Raw genomic sequence first — 18,496 nt, 5'->3', positions numbered from 1 at the left:
GCAGATGAAAGGCAAAAGAAAGCCGCTCCTCGTTGTTGGTTTACCCTTTGTCAGGCAAGGTTGAGATATGCACACTCTCTACTTTTACCCTCCCATCAGTGGAGAACAATAGTTGTGCAGAAGTTGCTCAACACTAAGTATCAAGATCATAATAGCTATTGTTTGGAGGAAAGCCATCGAGGAACCTGAGACTTCGGTGAGAGAAGAGACAGTTGAGAAGATTAGAGTAAAAGAGCAGCGTGTGAAGGATTACATTTATTGTTCAGTATTTGGGTCTTATAATCATTCAGCAAAACATGAAATACAGGAGTGACTGAACGTTTTACATAAAGACAGTTCTGTAAAGCTTGTTACAGTCATATAGAGGGAATGTAGAGGATTTAGACAATCAGTATTCAAAATTCATTAGCCTAAACAATGACCTGGTTTCAACAATGAGTTTAAGTGGAACATTTATGGTGGGCGATTGCCATTGTGTGATGTATTGTGTTCAACTCCGATGGCCTAAGGCCACTGCCAGGTGAGATACAAGAGGGGTGTGAGTGTGTGTATATGTGGGTGTAAACCTGGAAATTTGATGATGTCCTAGAGCAGAGAGGAAATACTTACAGTGCACAAAAGGCTTGAGAACAATCATAAAGATGAACAAATGCTACCCTCCCACAGGCAAAAACAGAATTGAAAGGAAACAAAAACTGCCCAGGTGTTTCAAACAAGAGTGATTGGTTTTAGATATGTAGTATTTAAGAAAGCAGAAAAAAGTAAAGATCGGGGTGACACAGAGAAAAGGGCAGAAACTAACAATAGCACTTGACAATTAGATGAGAAAAAATTAGAATAAAATAAGCTGAGGAGGTCTACACAGTACAAAGTAGGGGTCAGAAATAACAGATTTAGATCATGAAATATTAAAATATGTTGTTGACCGGCCAAAGCAGAGAAATCATGATTGTCTATAAGTCACGCTCCTTCAACTTTAGAAAGAAAAACAACACATGTATATGGGGTTTAATGTTGAAATTAGTATGGTTAGTTTAAATAAAATTAACTTTATAAATAAATTAAGTGATCATGGTTGTAGTTTGGCAATGGCAGGGGAGGAAGTGGACAAAGCCATTCAGTTCTTGTTGGCCACGTTTTCAAATATTGAGCAATTAAATTTAGAGCAAGAGCTGGGGATGGTTGTTTACAGTGCGTACAGTTTCAGAGAGTACCTTTCTTCACAATCAATGTGGCACACTGCATGCATCACGGGCAAACATTAGCGATTGGGTAAAATTTAAAACCTCAACACAGTCCACCCCTCCAGCAAGCAATCGTTTCTCAAAAGCCAAAGGTCTAGACCCTTTGTACGAAGCAAACCATAGAAAAAGGGGCTGGTTTTTACCAGGCTAAGCTACAAACGGCTAATAGTAAGAATAATTTCATATAAGGCCTGGTTTCCCTATTTAACCAATTAACAGCTCGTCCGATAAAAGACTGTCACCAAAATTCTGATTTCATTCTGCAATCTCAGCAGCCTGTAATTCAGATCACTGATCAAGTCCTGCTACAGCTCCTTCAGGGTTATTATGGACCATTCATTGATGCTCTCCCTGCCTGGCTAATCAGTTTAGCTGGGCAACCACGTCTTGGTAAGTTTGAAGTTGTGCTATACTCTTTCAATTTTCAGATGATTGACTGAGCAGTGTTCTGATAAATGTTCAAATCCCAGGACATTTCTTTATAATCTACAGTAACTCTGCTTTAAACATCGCTTTAACTTTATTTTTGACTGTTCTAACGTGCTCCTTGGTCTTCATGAGTCTTTCTGTTCACTAACGTTCTCTAAGAAACCTCTAAGTCCTTCAAAAGAAGAACTACATTTTCTATTTAGGTTACTTCTGAAGGCAACTGGTTACACTGGATTTTATTTAGCGGTGTTAGAATAACGAGTAACACTAATTCACATTATATTTTTTACAATTTTTGTAACTAAGAATGTAAACTATTATTCTTCTCATTCTACTTCATAATCCATTACTATTTTGTGATGGGACTGCCAGATAAACTCCAAATAAAAATATATCAAAGTTTGCCAATGCAAGGTGGCAAAATGTGCAGAAGTTCAAGGGGTTATGAATACGTTGATGGTCTGTAACTCCTGGGTGTCATTAAAATAGATGGTCTTATAGTACCAACTAGCTTCATGATACAATCATCACTAGCTCTCATTAACAGCTGCTCAGTTCAAGAGTGTACTCACGCTTCCACGCCTACAACAGCTTTCACTGCCTTCCTGACTCACTCATCAATAAGCTGGGAGTGGGAGTGACATTTAGTTTGTGTCATCGTCTCTCAATGTGGGAACTCATACTACATGTTCGAATAAATACAGAAAAATAACAACATTTTGAGGACACAATGAGGCCCCAGCAGCGTATCAATCAGCTGTGTACCTCTCGCAGGCATCAAAGACTGGAAGGAAAAATAACATTACACACCCTTTTCAAAACACACACGCACCCTGCACTTACCCACTTTTGTGCATGTGTACACAGAGACGCACACCATTCTCACTAACTGACTCGCCCACACTGACAACAGTGCACGTGCACACACACATACACACAATTACATAAGCACTCTAGGAGTTTGGCAGAGAGGAGGCAAAAATCAGAGTGGGAGGCCAAGCACCTGGATGAACAGATTATGGTCTAAACCCCACCAGAGACACATAGACGATCTGCTGCAAACTTCAATTTTTCTCCTTAGCATGGGTTCTGGGCCTCTCTTCGCCTGAGGAACACTACAAGCCTCAGTAACCTTGGCTCACAGATGTACCCAAAAATCTGCTCGTCTGTAGTTGGGATGACTACAGATGAGCAGTAGTCATGCGTAAGAGTTTTATCGCAGAATATGAGCTGTCCAAAACCATCAAAGTAAATCTCTACATGCATTTATTGCTTTATATTGGACTTTTACACGAATCCATCACAGGAGCAATATAATGCAATCCCTGGAAATAGTCTTGTGGTAAAACATTTAGCATACTGCATTAGATATGACAATTGGAGAACGTTCAAAAACATTTTCTCTTGCCCAGAGGTGTAAATATTGGCTCCTGGTGGTGATTGATGTTTGACATCTTGCTGTCAACAACTTCCTCTAAACTTCCACAATCTCGCTAAAGAAAAGCACTTTGAAAATCGTCACCTATATTGCTCGTCTTGACAGTGTTTCAAATGACATCACTGAAACTGTTGTGCTCAAATATTTAAGATTTGTACAGTATTAAGTACATACAGTTCACTCTTGACTTTTTCTATTCTTGAAGCGATCATGCCATCTGGTGGCCAGTACAGTTAAATTCACATTTTATTTAACACCTTAACTGTCACCCTCAAAATGCTTACATGTTAGCCAAATGGACACCAGTGACAGTGAAATAAATCAATACATGTAAGTAATAAGGCAATAATCTCTCATGTTTCACATTAGAGAGGCCATAATATGTAGACCCAAAACTTCATCACAATGTTTAACATTATAACATTCAAGTCTATATATATAACATACATTGGAGCAACTTAGACTAACAAGAGCCATACAAAGAAACCTTTCACTTGATTTTTTTATAATCTCCAAAGAACAGATTCAAAGGGATGATTTGCGTAATTCCTTCTTGTGATCTTGTTTTTTGAAAACTGAGTACAGTAAAAATTTAACATTTTGTCACCTCAAAATTTAACTATTTGTACTAAAAATGCTTTTTACTAAGCTATACAACAGTCAATATAATGGTGCACGATTGTCCAAAAACCTCATAATACAATGAGACAGTACTTTTAAGTACTAAAAACTTACTCCATTGGGATACGAAACTGGACAGTATCAGGAGGTTGCTCCTTTCCCGGCCTCACCAGAGTCAGAAGCCAGTTGGGTCTGAAGATCCTCAGCTGGGGGTTTCCCAACTGGTAGAGAGGGTAGCTGAGACGAGACATGAAACGATGAAATATTTTCAAATGTTAAAAATAAAATTGTGTGAAAAAAATCCTCTTTTATTTTTTATTCTGACGAGAATAAATTATTTACAAATGTTTAATGTTAAACTGCCTAAATTAAACAAAAACGAAATGTGATAATTTTTTTATTGTTTCCTACAATCCAAATAATAGCCAGTGTCTATGGTAATGTTATTCTTCACAGTGTTCAGAAAAATCATTGCTCACGTGAAACTGATTATGCGTCATTAACTGTTAATTATGGTTTTGCAAGGTTTGTAAGTTGGGAATTTCTATGAGGGGATTAACAAAGTATTCTTAAATCTGAGTATAAATGCTTAATTAAAAAACATGTAGGTGCTATGACCTTATTTCATGTTCCATGATGTCTGACAGGACGGCACAAACTCTCTATGACAAAACATATTGGTTCTTTATATAGTCAAAATATGAAAATAATTTATATGAGGCAAATTCATTTGCATACTTTTCAGGTACCGTAAACATATAAGCTATTGGGTTTTGGAAGTTTTATTAATATTTGCTTTTTAAAACAAATCTTCAGACGTTTTTTTTAAAATAAAAAAAAAATCAGCAGCAGAGCTGAGTGTTTTCGTTCAAAGACAGGAACGCAGCAAAGTCACTAGCAGCTCTGATAAAAACTGTAAAACATTTCCCTGCAGAACTACATTTGGACATTAAAGATGATCCCATCTAAAGCCACGTGATGTAATGAGCACTATTTCTTTAACATTTACGAAAAATAATGTCAAATATTACAGCGCTCTTCTCAAAGAATATGCCTACAAGAGTTTCTTAAATCTGCACTGTTAGCTGAACCCAATTCGGAACGATGCTTAGCATAACTAAGAGAAAATAAATTCTTCTAAACTACAACTTTAAGCCATTAGAGCTGCGTGCTGACTGTTTTTAGCTTAGCCTGCTAATGCTAACTACTTTCTTGCCGTGCAGAAGCTGTCAATTTACAGTTAAAAGTAAAAAAAAAATAAACACGTTTATAGAGTATTACATAAACTAATCAAAATCAACATGAGGACACATAAGACGAGGGCTAGGACAATGTTAGGTCCCAACCGTATGTAATTGATATATTGCAAAATTAAAACAAATGGTGACTACGTTACGCAACGAGGTCTCAGATCATTCAGTAGGAATAAACATTTATTACTTACACCATTTTTGTTACTGACATCACTGTAGCAATATAATCAGACAGATAAAATGCTAACAACTCTACTACGTTGTTTTTCAAGGTTGAAAAATGCTACACGTGAATAGATGTGCTTCCGGGGGAGCAGAGCGCTGCAGTGATGGGAATTCCGGCTTTTCTCCGAGATCCGAGTCACATGGCTTCGTTCAAAAAAAGAGCCGTGTCTTTTGGTTCCTAAACTGAGAGAGCCAAAGGTGGCATTTGTGATAAAAGAATCAAGTGAATATGTAGGTTTGTAGTAATCTTATTAAGATTAAACTAATTATATGAAAGAAATATAGGTTTAAATGTGTAAATAATTCACCTAATACATAACATAAAATGATACTTTAACATTTTTACTTCACTATATGTTTAAATGATGTAAAAAAAATTAAAATATATATTTTTTTAAATTACAAATTAATTCAAATATTTAATACTTCCTGTGTTTATAGTTCCATGAAAGAATTTAAACTGATGCTTCTAAATCAGTAACAAATCTTGTTGGGTACACTGAACAGTAAGTAAACTTGAGACTAATCAGCAATATTAGCGCTACTGACTGTCCATATCTAGAGAACAAAACTGTCCTAATTCTATAAATTAAAAAAAATCATAAATGCTTAGACTACTGAATACATACTTAACCTGTTTTCAGTACATTGCTAGTGAAGTACGTCATTAAATATTTTCTTTGTTTCAAAAATACATATTTCACTGTGCAATTAATTACACTGTCCCATGCTGCAGCACATTATGAATTTATATCATCAAAGTAAATGAGTACTATTTTCTTTAGACTGGAGCTTCAATTGTTTATGTAGCAAATGAGTTGGCATAACAAAATGGCTCTTTCAAGAGTTACACAGACAAATTGCACTTTTGGAAAAGTTAAAAGTACTGCTGATAAGAAGATGTAACTCAGAGAAGTGTTTTTAATAATTTTAAAAGACACCAAAGTAAAATTTGAAGACAACTAGAACATTAGTGAATTATTGTTCAAATCTAAAACAGAAGGAATGTTCTTGATTTCTTTCCCAATTTGAGTTCTACACCTTCTAGGGTTTTATGTTAAATAAAAAAAAACCAAAGAGTTAGTCTTCATTCTTTAATTTTCAGTAGAATGAGCATGTGCAAAACTCATGACATGTTATTGTTGTAAATAAAAAAAGTATTTGGAAGTGTTAGGTGTACGTAGAGGAATGAATACCATATCCCTTTTTGTCCAGATTGTTGGTGTGTTCTTTTTCTCAATGCTACAGCAGCAGAGGGAGAACTTGTCCTATCTCTGCTCCAGCCTCTCCCAGCTGATGCTGTAGAGGAATGATTTAAACCCTCATGCCTGGAACTCGAGTCTCGGGCTCAAACGGTACAGACCTACATGGAAATGGGCCACAGTGACAGTCAACACTGTGCTTTGGAGGGAAGCTTCCGTCACTTAAGATGGAGTGGCGTGAGTGTATGTGGGTAAATGAGGGTGCTGGAGTGAAGTCAGGTTTTTATTATTAGCTGGGTGTAATATTGAACTGAAATCACAGGTATTCTGTCCCATTATAAGAATATGATCAATGCAGTTTGTTTAAAAAAAAAAAAGCTTTAATTCCTTTAGAAAGAGTTTTCCACAGTTTCATGTTTACTCGTGTTGTAATATTTGTAAAAGTATGATTTTATTGTTTGAACTCCAGATGAATACGATAGTTCCTATTGTGGAAGAGACCAATGGGGATCCTTAAACAAACAAATAAACTAATTATGTACTCTAACTTTCTAAATTTTTGGGTACAAAGAGATTAAGAACTTTATTCGGAAGATTTTTGTGGTTTCTTCAAAAACTGGTTGATAGCTTGCTGTGGAGTAACTTAACTGATCCCATTCCTTCTTGTATGTTAACATAGATTAGTTTTGCAGTAATTAGACTCTGATAAATGTCTTGGCTTTGTGTGTGCTTGGTATTTTTACTGACACATGCTTCATTTGCAACATATACTCTTAACTCTGAAATATGCACACAGCCTCTGACATAATCAAATTAACCCTGAGCAGCAGTAACAAAAGGACTTGTTTTCTCTTAATTGAGAGCATTGCAATAATCTTTTTTTTAAAAACTTCAACTACATTTAACTCACACAACAGTTTGCTGTGCATGTGTGCCAAAAAAAAAGAGATAGAAGCAGAAAGGGAAAATATTGAAGGTTCAGGTCTGGGGCAGAGGAAAAGTGTTTCAGTGACAGCCCAGAGAGGGAAAAAGTTCTGGTAAAGAAGTGAGTGCACTAGCTGCAGAGGTGAACAGGGGGAACAGTGGGATTGTCCCGCCAACATCCAGCATGAAGGCAGCATGGAAACTTTCCCCCTCTAACGCTCAGGCAGTCAGAGGAGATGTTGTCGGTATTGAATATCCAAGAGAGGGAAAAAAATGGTAGCAGTAAATTGAAGATCCAGACATGAAGACGGAAAAGTTCGTCAGCCGAAGCAAATAGTTTTGCATGGCACAAGTTGTGCTGTGACTAGACTAAAGCATTTTGAAATGATACTGTGAATTAAAAGTAAGTAAAAAAATAGATTGGTTATTCTTTATCAAAACTTATGTTCTGTTTATAGTAAAGTATATTGTAACTAATAACTAAAAATCAGAACATAGCCAAGACTATACACTTTTTTATGTGGAACATTTATTTTTCTTGTGGCTGAAACCTCATAATTGAGTTGTTTTGAGTTGTTTTTGAGGTTTCATTATTCTGTGTTCTTCAGTCTCTTTCTTTGATTAGATCTACACAACCTACCTCATGACAATAATATTTGTGGTGTGCTATTTTCATGTATTGTAATTCAAAGTGGTCTGTGAGAAAAGAGTCACATAAAAATTACTTTGAAAACAAGAAACATAATAAACACTAGTTGAGTGTCCTTTGCTCAAAAATAATGAGCCATATTCATTTCTTCTGCATCAGTAGTGAGGAAACCCATCCAATAATCGATATCGGAGACAGACTCAGCGACTGTAATTTGCTATGGTCATGTGGTGACTCAATAATGAAGTTGTGTGTCGGCTACATAACAGACATCATCTCTTAGCATGATGTTGTAATACAAATATTAAGCTTACACTGTATACAAAACATAAACTTAGAAAACATTTTTGTGGTTGAATTAAACAAGGAGCAGAATGTCTATACACAAAGGTTCATATTTAAAATCATAATTTACCATTTAAAATACTGTTAGTAATTGTGATTAAAGTTCAGCAGTTCCCTACCAATACATTTTTTAAATACTGAGCAGAGAATTTAACCTGTTAATAAAAATCATACCTTTTTAAAAAGTATATTCAAATTCACATTCAAATATACTTTAATTATATAATGTATAACTTTAATTACATGCAGAGTTGTATTTTATGTCAATATAAAACAATCACTTTGAAACTATAAAAAATACATCATTTCCATAAATCAAATCATATTGGGTAAAGGTCAATATGCTAGTTTTACCATACACGAGTTTATTTATCAAAACTACTTTGCTAAAGCTTAGCACTTTTTAACTGTATTTTTAAACCCAGAATAGGGTGTAAATTAAAATTATTCAGATTCCTTAAGATACTTTTGTTTTTAGCTGTTTAGCAATAATATAGGCCTCTTGTTTTTTTCGCCGTCTTTAAATTAACAGAGCATTTCAGGATTGTTCCTGCAATCATAGTTGAAGATTACCATTACTGTTGCCATTAAATGAATTCCAAGAATTTCATTTCATCATTATAGTAACTTGCAGCTTGCTGTAATCTAAATAAGTGGGTCAATCCACTTTGACCTACAAAACATAAACCATTAGTCTGTTCACACCGCTCTTAATTAAACTCTTGCCTCCTTGCCATCACCAAATGGGCGGTTAGCAGTAGTGGCCAGCTAAAGTCAGATTCTTCTCTTTTTTTCATGCTCTGTGTTCATATAGTCAAAGCGAGGGTCTGCATGCCACGCAGCAATACTCCAACTAATAATAGCTGCAGGGTCATGGGCAATCTGGATGGCATTTAAATTTAGACCTTTCCCCGCGGATGTTCCGTTGAAGTCATAAGCTCGACCTCTGACCCAGGAGCATGGCTGCCACAGGACCTTTGGTGAACTTGAGGTTTAGAAGTACAAATGCAACAGGAGCGGTCACAGACTTACAAAGATTTAGTCATATGTAGGCACTGTGCATGTGCAAGATTTGATCTGCTGAAATCCAACAGGCTGTTTGAGGCGAAAAGCAGTTTAGATAAGACACAAAGGGTACTGAACACTAACTACATTCATTCTCTGTGATCCAGTCATCATCATATGACAAAGGAGGCCACTGACTGTGGTGCTTTTCTGTCTCTGTCTCTCGTAATGAAAGAAGTTAGTGAAAATAAAATCACTTTTGTTTCTTGTTAAAAGCAAAAAAAATCTTTCTTTTTTAATTTCTCTACATTATCAACGCACGACACAAATTTGAATTCTTTTTAAAAATCACCAACAGCCTGAGGATTGTTTTTAGATAGATAGTGAAGAAGTGCTTGCATGGATTCCCACAGCCTTATCCAGTGTCTCCGTTGCTGCCAGAGTTATGTGATGGATCGGGGGGTTGAAATGCATAAACAGGGACGGGGCAACTGACCTGCAAGGTATGTCAGGCGACACTCTTAAGATATCTGGTGGACAGTACCACTGAAGACCTCAATCTGAAATTATGGCAACATTGTTAATGTTATGGCTTCTCCTGTCTTACTCTTTTTCTTCGCACCAGATGACATGCTAGTAGTCATTAAAATAGTACATGAAGAACAATCTTGAAACAAACATAATGACACTGACATGGAATGAAATAGTTCAGGTTTCATCAAGTTAGAGTTAAGTATATGGATATGCATAATAGCTGTGCATTATTACATGAACCTTGACTCATCATGATGAAATAGTTTTGTTTCCTTCAGCTTATAATTTCAGAAACAATAAAAACGGACTCTATATGCCACTTTTGAAGAATCAAATCGCTCGCTACCTTTGAGAACTCTTAAACATCATTCTTCAGTTTCCATTTCAGTTCAGTCTATTTATATAGTGCCAATTCACAGGCACTTTACATAACAAAAAGTGTATGTACAGAAATATAAAATCAATTCAACCCAGTCCCACCTGAAAGACAGTTTTAGATGCAAATAATACATTTCATTTAGTTATGTACATTCCAGTTTGCTACTTTTTATACTCCAATGCAGTTAAGTTGAGTTTCTTCTAACAGATGGTAAAAATGCTTTTGTTTAAAGAAACCAAAACACTTGCATCACATCATTGAATTTACAGTAACTCTTCTCTGAACGGAGTATGTGACGATGGTTGACAGTTTGTAATGTGTCATAAATTTTACAGCAGACTGTCATATTGGGCATGCATGTTGTGACAATGGATAGGGAAGTCATCAGCTGTGAGTAACTGGGGGTTTGAGAACACAAAGGAGACACAAAAGAATGCAGAACTGGTTTTAGAAGATATATTGTCTTCAGATATCTTCTGGATAACATGAACCTAAAAGGACAATAAACTTCTTACATACTAATGAACATGCCAACATCAGTTTTCAGGAAATGTTCAAATTGATTTTGTCACTGTAGTGTAACATAATGTTCTTCTTCTTTCTTCTGCGTCAGTAAGATTTATTTAAAAAAATTACAACATAAAACAACCCTGATTACTCATGTTAAGCAACATGTGTCACTCAGATTTAAAAAGATATCACATTTTGAATGGAAGACAAAAATATCACATTTAGAATATCAGTCAATCTATCTATCTATCTATCTATCTATCTATCTATCTATCTATCTATCTATCTATCTATCTAAATTATGTAAACGCATCAAAATAAATCAGAATATCAGTGAAAATGCATTTATATCAGTAAATAAATTAAAAACCGAATCTCATATTATTATTCTTGTTATAATACAAGAAGAGCATTTTATGGTTATGGGCTCTCTAATAAAAGTCCAAAATTTAGCTTTGGATAAAAATAAAATATATAAGAAAAATATATACAGAAATGACTTAGCGCTTGAATTATCGCTTTTACAATCATGGGAGAGACTGCCGAATTAACACGTGTCCAACAAAAAGTCAGTGACATGATCCACACGGAAGGTAAGCCACTGCAAAAAAAATCGGACTGTTCGCAGAGTGATGTATGCAAAACACTAGATTGAAGGAAAGTTAAGTTGAAGAAAAAAATAGTGCTGTAGAAAAGCAGACCCTGGACAAGAAAAGCACAAGCAGCAGGGATGGCACAGCCTTGTGAAGCAAATCCCAGTGAAGTGTTTGGGGTAGATTCATAAGGTAAAACTGGTGTCAGAGCTTCGAGAGCCACAGCATACATGAACATCACATGCAACTCTCACATTCATTGTGTTAAAACCCTCCTGAACCAGAGACAACATCAACCACCTCTTAGTTTCCTTAATGCCTCAGTGATGCCACACTGAGCACATTCATCTCACACTGGACTGACGCTTTAATTCATACAAAAACTGTGAACAACCAGCTTCTTCAGAAATGGATTTTAGTGACCAACCCTCCTTGTGGAGACTCTGACTGTCACAAAACGTCTGTCAAAAACTCTGTTGAGCTTTCAGATAATTCATAAATCACAAATCATGCATGTAATATCCCAAACACGAGATTGTAAACATTGAAAAGCCAAAAGAGAAATCACTCAGGTCAATACATTACATATAAAAGTATCAGACAACTAATAAAAGATTATACATATATCAAAGGTGAGTGTCACCTTTTTTGTTTTGCTCTGTGGATAACTTATAAGAACCATTCTTGACTGAAGTACAAGGATCTGCTTCATCCTGGTGAACCAATGTGACTGGTCCGGATGCACTGAGACATTGAACATTAAACATGTTGCCCTCAGTGGTAATCTCTGTTTTCACCTTAAATCATCCACCAAGCAGTCATTTAAGTCCTGACTTGAAGTTGTGAATCTCCTCCACTCTTTTGAATGGGTTTTGCCTCGTATTCTTCTTCTGTACCCTGTGTGTGCACATTTTTCAACCTTATGCTTTTCTTCCACACATCATTGTAATAATATGTTAGCATACAGCAATGTCAATACATTGCCAATGGTCACTACCTCTACAGTGACCATTGGCAGCTTACCCCCCTTGTGGAGGGTCTCATGGACAGCAACAGACTTCCCCATGATTGTGTAGGCTATACCATAATTTGGTCATAATTTGACATTTTCATCATAAAAATACAATTTCTAATCATCAAAGCTGATATCAAAACTGTGTAATATTCCTCTATTACACGGGAATGGACCTGTGTAATATATAATTTACTTTTTTCTTAAAACAAATGAACTTTTTGTTCATACTCTAAGTTATTGAGATGTACTTATGGATGCTTACCATCACAAGATGCTATTTTTAACAAACCAATTTACATGTTTCCCAGCAATGTCACGTAAAAATCAGACCCCTCACTCTCAATATGACATCTCTCAACTGTTTTTACGCACGGAGAGCGCAAGGAGAAGTTGCGCACGCACCTGAACTGGGAGGGGAGAGGGGTTCCTTCTCTCCGGGCTGCCCGCTCCTTTCTCACCCGCAGTGGGCAACTCCACGACTCTGCCAACCCCTTTTTGATCCCCCACTTCCCCCTCCGCCGTTCCCCCGAAAAACCCGGTGTTACGTCAGAAAGTGCACGACAGGCAGACTCGGAGGAGCTAAACGTAGATGTTGCTGCCAAACCCGGCTCGGGGCTGCTCCCGAGCTCACTGCAGCCAATGCAATATAAAAACACAAACTTTTTAAAGCAGCGACAGTATGCGGTAAGTCAATTGTTAATTCATGCTTGTTCGTCTCCTAGCTGGGATTTATTTTTCTCACAGCTTTCTTCACGTGACAGGTCACTGTTGCTGGCACAATTACGCGCAAAACAGAGCAGGAGAATAAACGGTGTACAGATAAGGAGTAGACTGGTTTACTGGTTTGAACAAAAAGAGTATGATATGATGATGCAACAGAGATTTTTGACACACGGATGTTTTTGCATTTTTGAAGTTTGATTCTTTGTTGATCTGAAAAACAAACATGCCCCACGCTCGAAATAGGAACCCTAGTCCCATCCCGGAGGTAACATGGGACACGGGACTGAAGGAGATGAACGAGACGTGGAAAGGGGCAATAGCCTGTCTGGGGGTGGCTGTCTTCTTTGTAATGACCATCGGGATTATTTACTGGCAAGTGGTGGACCAGCCCAACAAGAACTGGATCCTCAGGGGAACTTTCAGCGGATTGATCTGGGAGAGAAGAACCCATTCGCTGGTCATACAGACTCTGATGGAGGACAGGACCTACGTGGAGATAGACGTCGGGAACGTGGGGAACCCCGACATCGAGGTTCCCTTTGTGAGGAACCTGTGCTGGCTTAATAAAACAGAGTTCTGCTACACCTGGGACTCGGTGGCCGAGGTGAAGATCTCGCTGGAGGCGAGCGAGGATGCAGAGACGGAGTGCTACAGCATGGCCTGGACGCCGGTGAACTGTCATGTGGAGCTGAAGGTAGGTGTTCGGTCAAGATTCAGTCAGTCCACAGAGGAAAATCTCACTCCGCACAGCATAGCTCTAATAAAACGTTTCCAGCTTCATTTTGCGCGCATTGAATTTGTTTTATCAGCTACTGATTCATGTGCGAATGCAGTTAATTTTGTCCAATAAAATAATTGTGAGAAATTTGTCATTGTTTGCAACATAGATAAAATAACAATTACAGATCAAGCCATGTGGTTAAATAATTTGACTGTGTCGGATATTAAACATTACCGTAAAAAGTACATTCAACTTTTTTTTGATTAAGCACAGTGTGCAATGTTCAATATCAATAATCCTACCTGAAAACTATTATTAGAATGTAGCTGAAGATGTAGTTGCAGGAAACCTGTATTTTTGTTCGACTTGATGGATTTCCATCCCAGAGAGAGTCAGACTGATATGTTTATTAGGATTTAATTTAATGAAGAAAAAATCATACTAGAAGAGTTGACTTGTTGATGAGAAGCTAAAGAAAGAATTTAAAGATACACTTCAATGGTGTGTGTTTGTCACTAAAAAATATATGCAAACAATGAAAAATACCACAGGGTAATGAAGTAAGGATTTTCACTAAATATAAAGCTTTACAAGGGAGAAATTATGATGCTGACATCACAGAGACACAACAGTTGAGCTAATTGGTTTGCATTAGTAAATTTTATGTCAGGCATGTAACTTTTGGCAAATTTTGACTCGGATTCTGAGGCATTTGAGCTTCGTCTTAGTTATAAAAGTTTCTGCTATGCTTAAGTCAAAGTGTTGGAAGTGATAGTGGGGCTTGAAGACCTTATTAGGACTTGGGAAACCATCTTAATGTAACACATTGAACATACTATATGTTGTCTTTATACAGTTTTGCTTAAAATAATTCCATGCAATACTCTAAAATGTTTTTCTGTGGTTCTCTCAAAAGAAGACAGTGACAAATATAAATGCAAATATAAAAAAAGACACAAGAAAATACGAATGGCTCTACTCAAAAGAAGCACGATCAATATATGCCTATTGTGATGTCATTACATGTGCATATGGAAGTTTGTTTTTGTATGGTATAAAATTTGTTGCTGCTAAAAGAAAATGATTTTACACCTATTAGCTTTAAGTTTGTTTTTAACTTTAACTTGTTTGCTCCAGACAAACTTTTTAGCAAGTTGAACTTCGGTAAATGCCAATGTGTGCTCTTGCGTTATTACATTATTTTAAAATGAAGCAAGTCAAATCAGCATAATTGGCATTTGCAAAAATCACAATGCAGTCAGCTCAGTTTCTTTTTTCATATATAACAGCCTAAACTGCAATCAGTTGAATTGCACCTTTTAAGAACTTTACATCCAATAGTCTACTCACTGTAATCCACCCATCCCTCTCTCCAGCTTAAATTTCAGAAGCATTTATGATGTTTAGGGAGGTTAATCTGTTCCCACTGGAACATTCCTCACCATATAACTTGACTGTTCCCAGCAAATCCTTTTGTGCCCAGGTCGCCTTTGTTGTCCTCATTTTTCAAACCCTTCCGTCTGCAGAGCCTATCAGGTGACCGTTTGGCAACGGAGGCCAGATTTGCTGACATGTTTGTACATTTCACATGGAGGCTTCCCTTTAGAAAACCTTTGGTCATTCAATCTCTGCTGCGTGCTGTACTTTCTTAGATGGCTTCATGTTCCTGCATCACACAGCACTTTGGGTTCTTCAGTTCTGCAATCAGGTTTCTTCATTTTAATATGTTAAAACACAAAGCATGCATCTAAAAAGACTAAAGGTGATATAGGTTATTTTTAAGATGCATTTCTAACTATCTTTGAGGCCTAATTTAAATACACTACAGCCCTAATGTGACCCACATTTGTGTTTCAGCATAAATATTCTAATCATCTATTCTACCTTTAAGTGTGGTAGTAATAGATGCATTGTATCTTTTTTATTGCTTTCTGTTGTTTTTCCAAGTCTTCCTTTGTTACCCAAAGTGGTGGTTCTTGAATGAATTGTTTTTACAAGTAGAATTAAGCATTTTTAAATATCAAACCAAGTTTTAAAGAACTATTTTTTGGGAAATGATCACATTAAGCTCTAGCTCAGTTAGTAGTTTAGATTAAGAAGTAGATATGATCAGCTGCAGTGCTTTTAATTTAGCGCTGAAAAGGAATCTACACCCTTTACTGTTGTGACAGAAAGGTTTTTTTAGAGTCACTAACGGACTGGCACCCTTTGCAGAAAGTCAGAGCAGATCCTTATCAAGAAAAGCATTGCTGATCCTTTCTACATTTTAACTTATTGTTATGCATCTTTAACTGTATTTGTGTAACTTTTGCTTGCAAGTTGTGGTTCATTGCTTGACTGTATGTTTGTATCCTGTCAGGACTGCTTCTCTATGGCCAATGTCTCCTGGTACGGCGGCGCGAATGTCCAGGGTCAGACTTGGCCCATTAATGATCAGAACATCACAATGCAGCCCTACATCGTCAGCAATCTTAAGGACAGTCCCTCTGGATATGGCTCTCCACTGGAACGCTACTTCCTGGGTTCATCGGGTAAGGTGCCATTGTTAGACACACACACACAAAATAAACACACAAACAGAGATATATTTTCTAATGTGTAACATGACACAGAGCCAGCTGTTTCTGCACACTTCTATCAAGGATTGTGGAAATCTGACTCAGCACTAGCAGATTTGCAATCGCAGAGTGTGAGGGAAGCCCAGCGGAGACTGTTGTGTTGTTGTGTTTTAGTGCATCTGAAACTCCTCACGTGTTTGTGTTTAAATAATAATAATAACAAAGAAACAGCTCTCAAGGCAGCACTTAAAAATCACAATGCTGATTTGGTATGATGTCTGACCCACAAATAGAGGGTAACATAATCCTGTCTGTGGCAGCCCGCTATATTAATTTTAGGATTAAACCACAAAGGGAAACAAACCACCTTTAGCATCTTAAATTAACTCTTTGGGATCCAGGCGTAATTGCCTTTTGTCTCTATTAAAAGGACAGTTTTGGATGAGAGCCCTCCCGACTTGTTTAACTCCCTGGGTTATTTTTAGGAGGTGTTAGATTTTATCCAGGGGGCAAAGCGGGAACCCAATAACCGCCAGCGGATGTAAATGGTTAATGTGACTGATGGGGAATGTGTACATGTGCTTGTGTGGTAAAGTACAGCACTAACCTTGGTAACTTAATACTCTGAAGTTGTCTTAATCTGGTGTTTGGCCTCTGAGCAGCTTCTCCGACAAATTAAATTTTGTTCCTCAAAGATTTAAAACCGAATAACTGTATTTCATTATGCAACACAGTGATAATTGAGGTGGTGTCATGCCATGATTTCTCAAAGGTGTTTTGCACAACTTTCCAAATCTTTTTTGCAGATCAGCATGTAACAAACCGACTGTTAGTAGATCGGATCTGAAAAAACCTAACTATTAACTATTTAAACTCCATGAACCTGAGCTTTTTGAAAAAGTGCTAAGAGAAAATGAGTTTTGAAAGATAACTCTTAGACGTCCCTGTTGCAGTTTGCTGCAAGTCATGGAGGGGACACAGCAAACATCCAGAAGCAGGTGCTCTGGCCAAATGAATTTGTTCCCATGTAAAACATAACATTTGGTACTGGCAGCAGCATCATGCCACCTTCAGAAGGTAGGAAAGAGTTGATGAAGTGATGGATGGAGCTACTGCATGTTCTGAACAATCGTAGCGGAAAATCTGTTGAAAATGAAGACATGTAAAGTAGACTCTGAGGGCTGAAAACAAAGGCAAGCTATAATTTTCAGATTATTATTTGCTAAAATAGAATCTGCACAGTTTTCCTTCTATACCACAATCACTACTGTTGATATAGCATAAATCCACACACACCCCAGCAGCTAAATCCACACATTTCAGTGTGTTACATTACCAATGCAGCCTTAACAAGAAAGTCACATGACCTAATCCCTTCTTCTAACCTTGTAAGACATGAGCGCACTTATTAGAACCTTGTCATGTTTTGGTTCTTTGTTTATCTTTGGAATTTAAAATATCTCAAATATGGCTGATTAGTGTGTGACAGATATGTTGTGTACTGTATATAGACTTAAAACAGGACAAGCTGTTATTCAAATAAAGACACATACTGTATGCTTGTTTGGGCATTATAGATTAACTAACTCTGATATCTTAAAAGTACAAGGATGTTTTCATTCCTGAGTAAGGTTTGCCTACAAAATGAATATTTCTCAATTAGTTCTGGATTTAATCTAAGATTTTTATTTTTTTTACCTAACTTTTGAATTATTGTTATGCTTTATTACACAAGTTACAAGAACATGTATTTGAAAACATGAGTTGTCACCTCAAAATTAAAGTTCAAAGATGGCAAACTGTTCACAAGAGTGATGACTTTAAGAATATTAATGGAAAGTTTATTGGACGTAAAAATTGTGGTACAAAAAGATGCATGCGCAAGAGGAATAACTCCAGCCTTAAAAGATTTGTGATGCAAAACCCTGTAAAGAGTCTGGAGAAAATTCACATCGCATGGATTGCAGCTACAAGTTACTTCATTTGAAATAAAATCTCTCTCCATAATTCTGCTGAATATGAGTTTTAATTTCTGAACCACAGCAATTTAATTCAAATAGAAAATGTTTGTTGTATTCCAAATGGAAATTAAGTAACTGATAATAAAAAAAAACAATAGGCTCCTTTT

At 36.8% G+C, this 18,496-nt stretch overlaps 2 protein-coding genes across 4 annotated transcripts in view; one reads left to right on the top strand and one right to left on the bottom strand.

The window, feature by feature from the left end:
* Positions 1-5,327, bottom strand: part of mrpl23 (mitochondrial ribosomal protein L23) — a 41,709-nt gene extending 36,382 nt beyond the window's left edge. The window contains exons 1-2 of one of the 2 annotated variants that reach the window (XM_028043874.1): positions 5,177-5,327; positions 3,847-3,969 (exon numbers count right to left, since the gene is read on the bottom strand). In XM_028043874.1, coding sequence (XP_027899675.1) covers positions 3,847-3,969; positions 5,177-5,196 — 143 coding nt within the window. In that variant the 5' untranslated portion in view covers positions 5,197-5,327. Of the gene's footprint in view, positions 1-3,846; positions 3,984-5,176 lie in introns of those variants that run through there. The other variant, XM_028043879.1, reaches the window with a different exon arrangement.
* A 7,217-nt stretch (positions 5,328-12,544) lies between these two features.
* The window catches only part of LOC114157646 (SITS-binding protein), a 30,802-nt gene continuing 24,850 nt past the window's right edge, over positions 12,545-18,496 (top strand). The window contains exons 1-3 of one of the 2 annotated variants that reach the window (XM_028038792.1): positions 12,545-13,050; positions 13,128-13,783; positions 16,170-16,341. In XM_028038792.1, coding sequence (XP_027894593.1) covers positions 13,313-13,783; positions 16,170-16,341 — 643 coding nt within the window. In that variant the 5' untranslated portion in view covers positions 12,545-13,050; positions 13,128-13,312. Of the gene's footprint in view, positions 13,784-16,169; positions 16,342-18,496 lie in introns of both variants that reach the window. The other variant, XM_028038783.1, reaches the window with a different exon arrangement.

The sequence above is a fragment of the Xiphophorus couchianus genome, chromosome 2 (genome assembly GCF_001444195.1).
Source record: "Xiphophorus couchianus chromosome 2, X_couchianus-1.0, whole genome shotgun sequence".
Taxonomy (NCBI): domain Eukaryota; kingdom Metazoa; phylum Chordata; class Actinopteri; order Cyprinodontiformes; family Poeciliidae; genus Xiphophorus; species Xiphophorus couchianus.
This window is presented reverse-complemented; position numbering and strand designations above follow the sequence as displayed.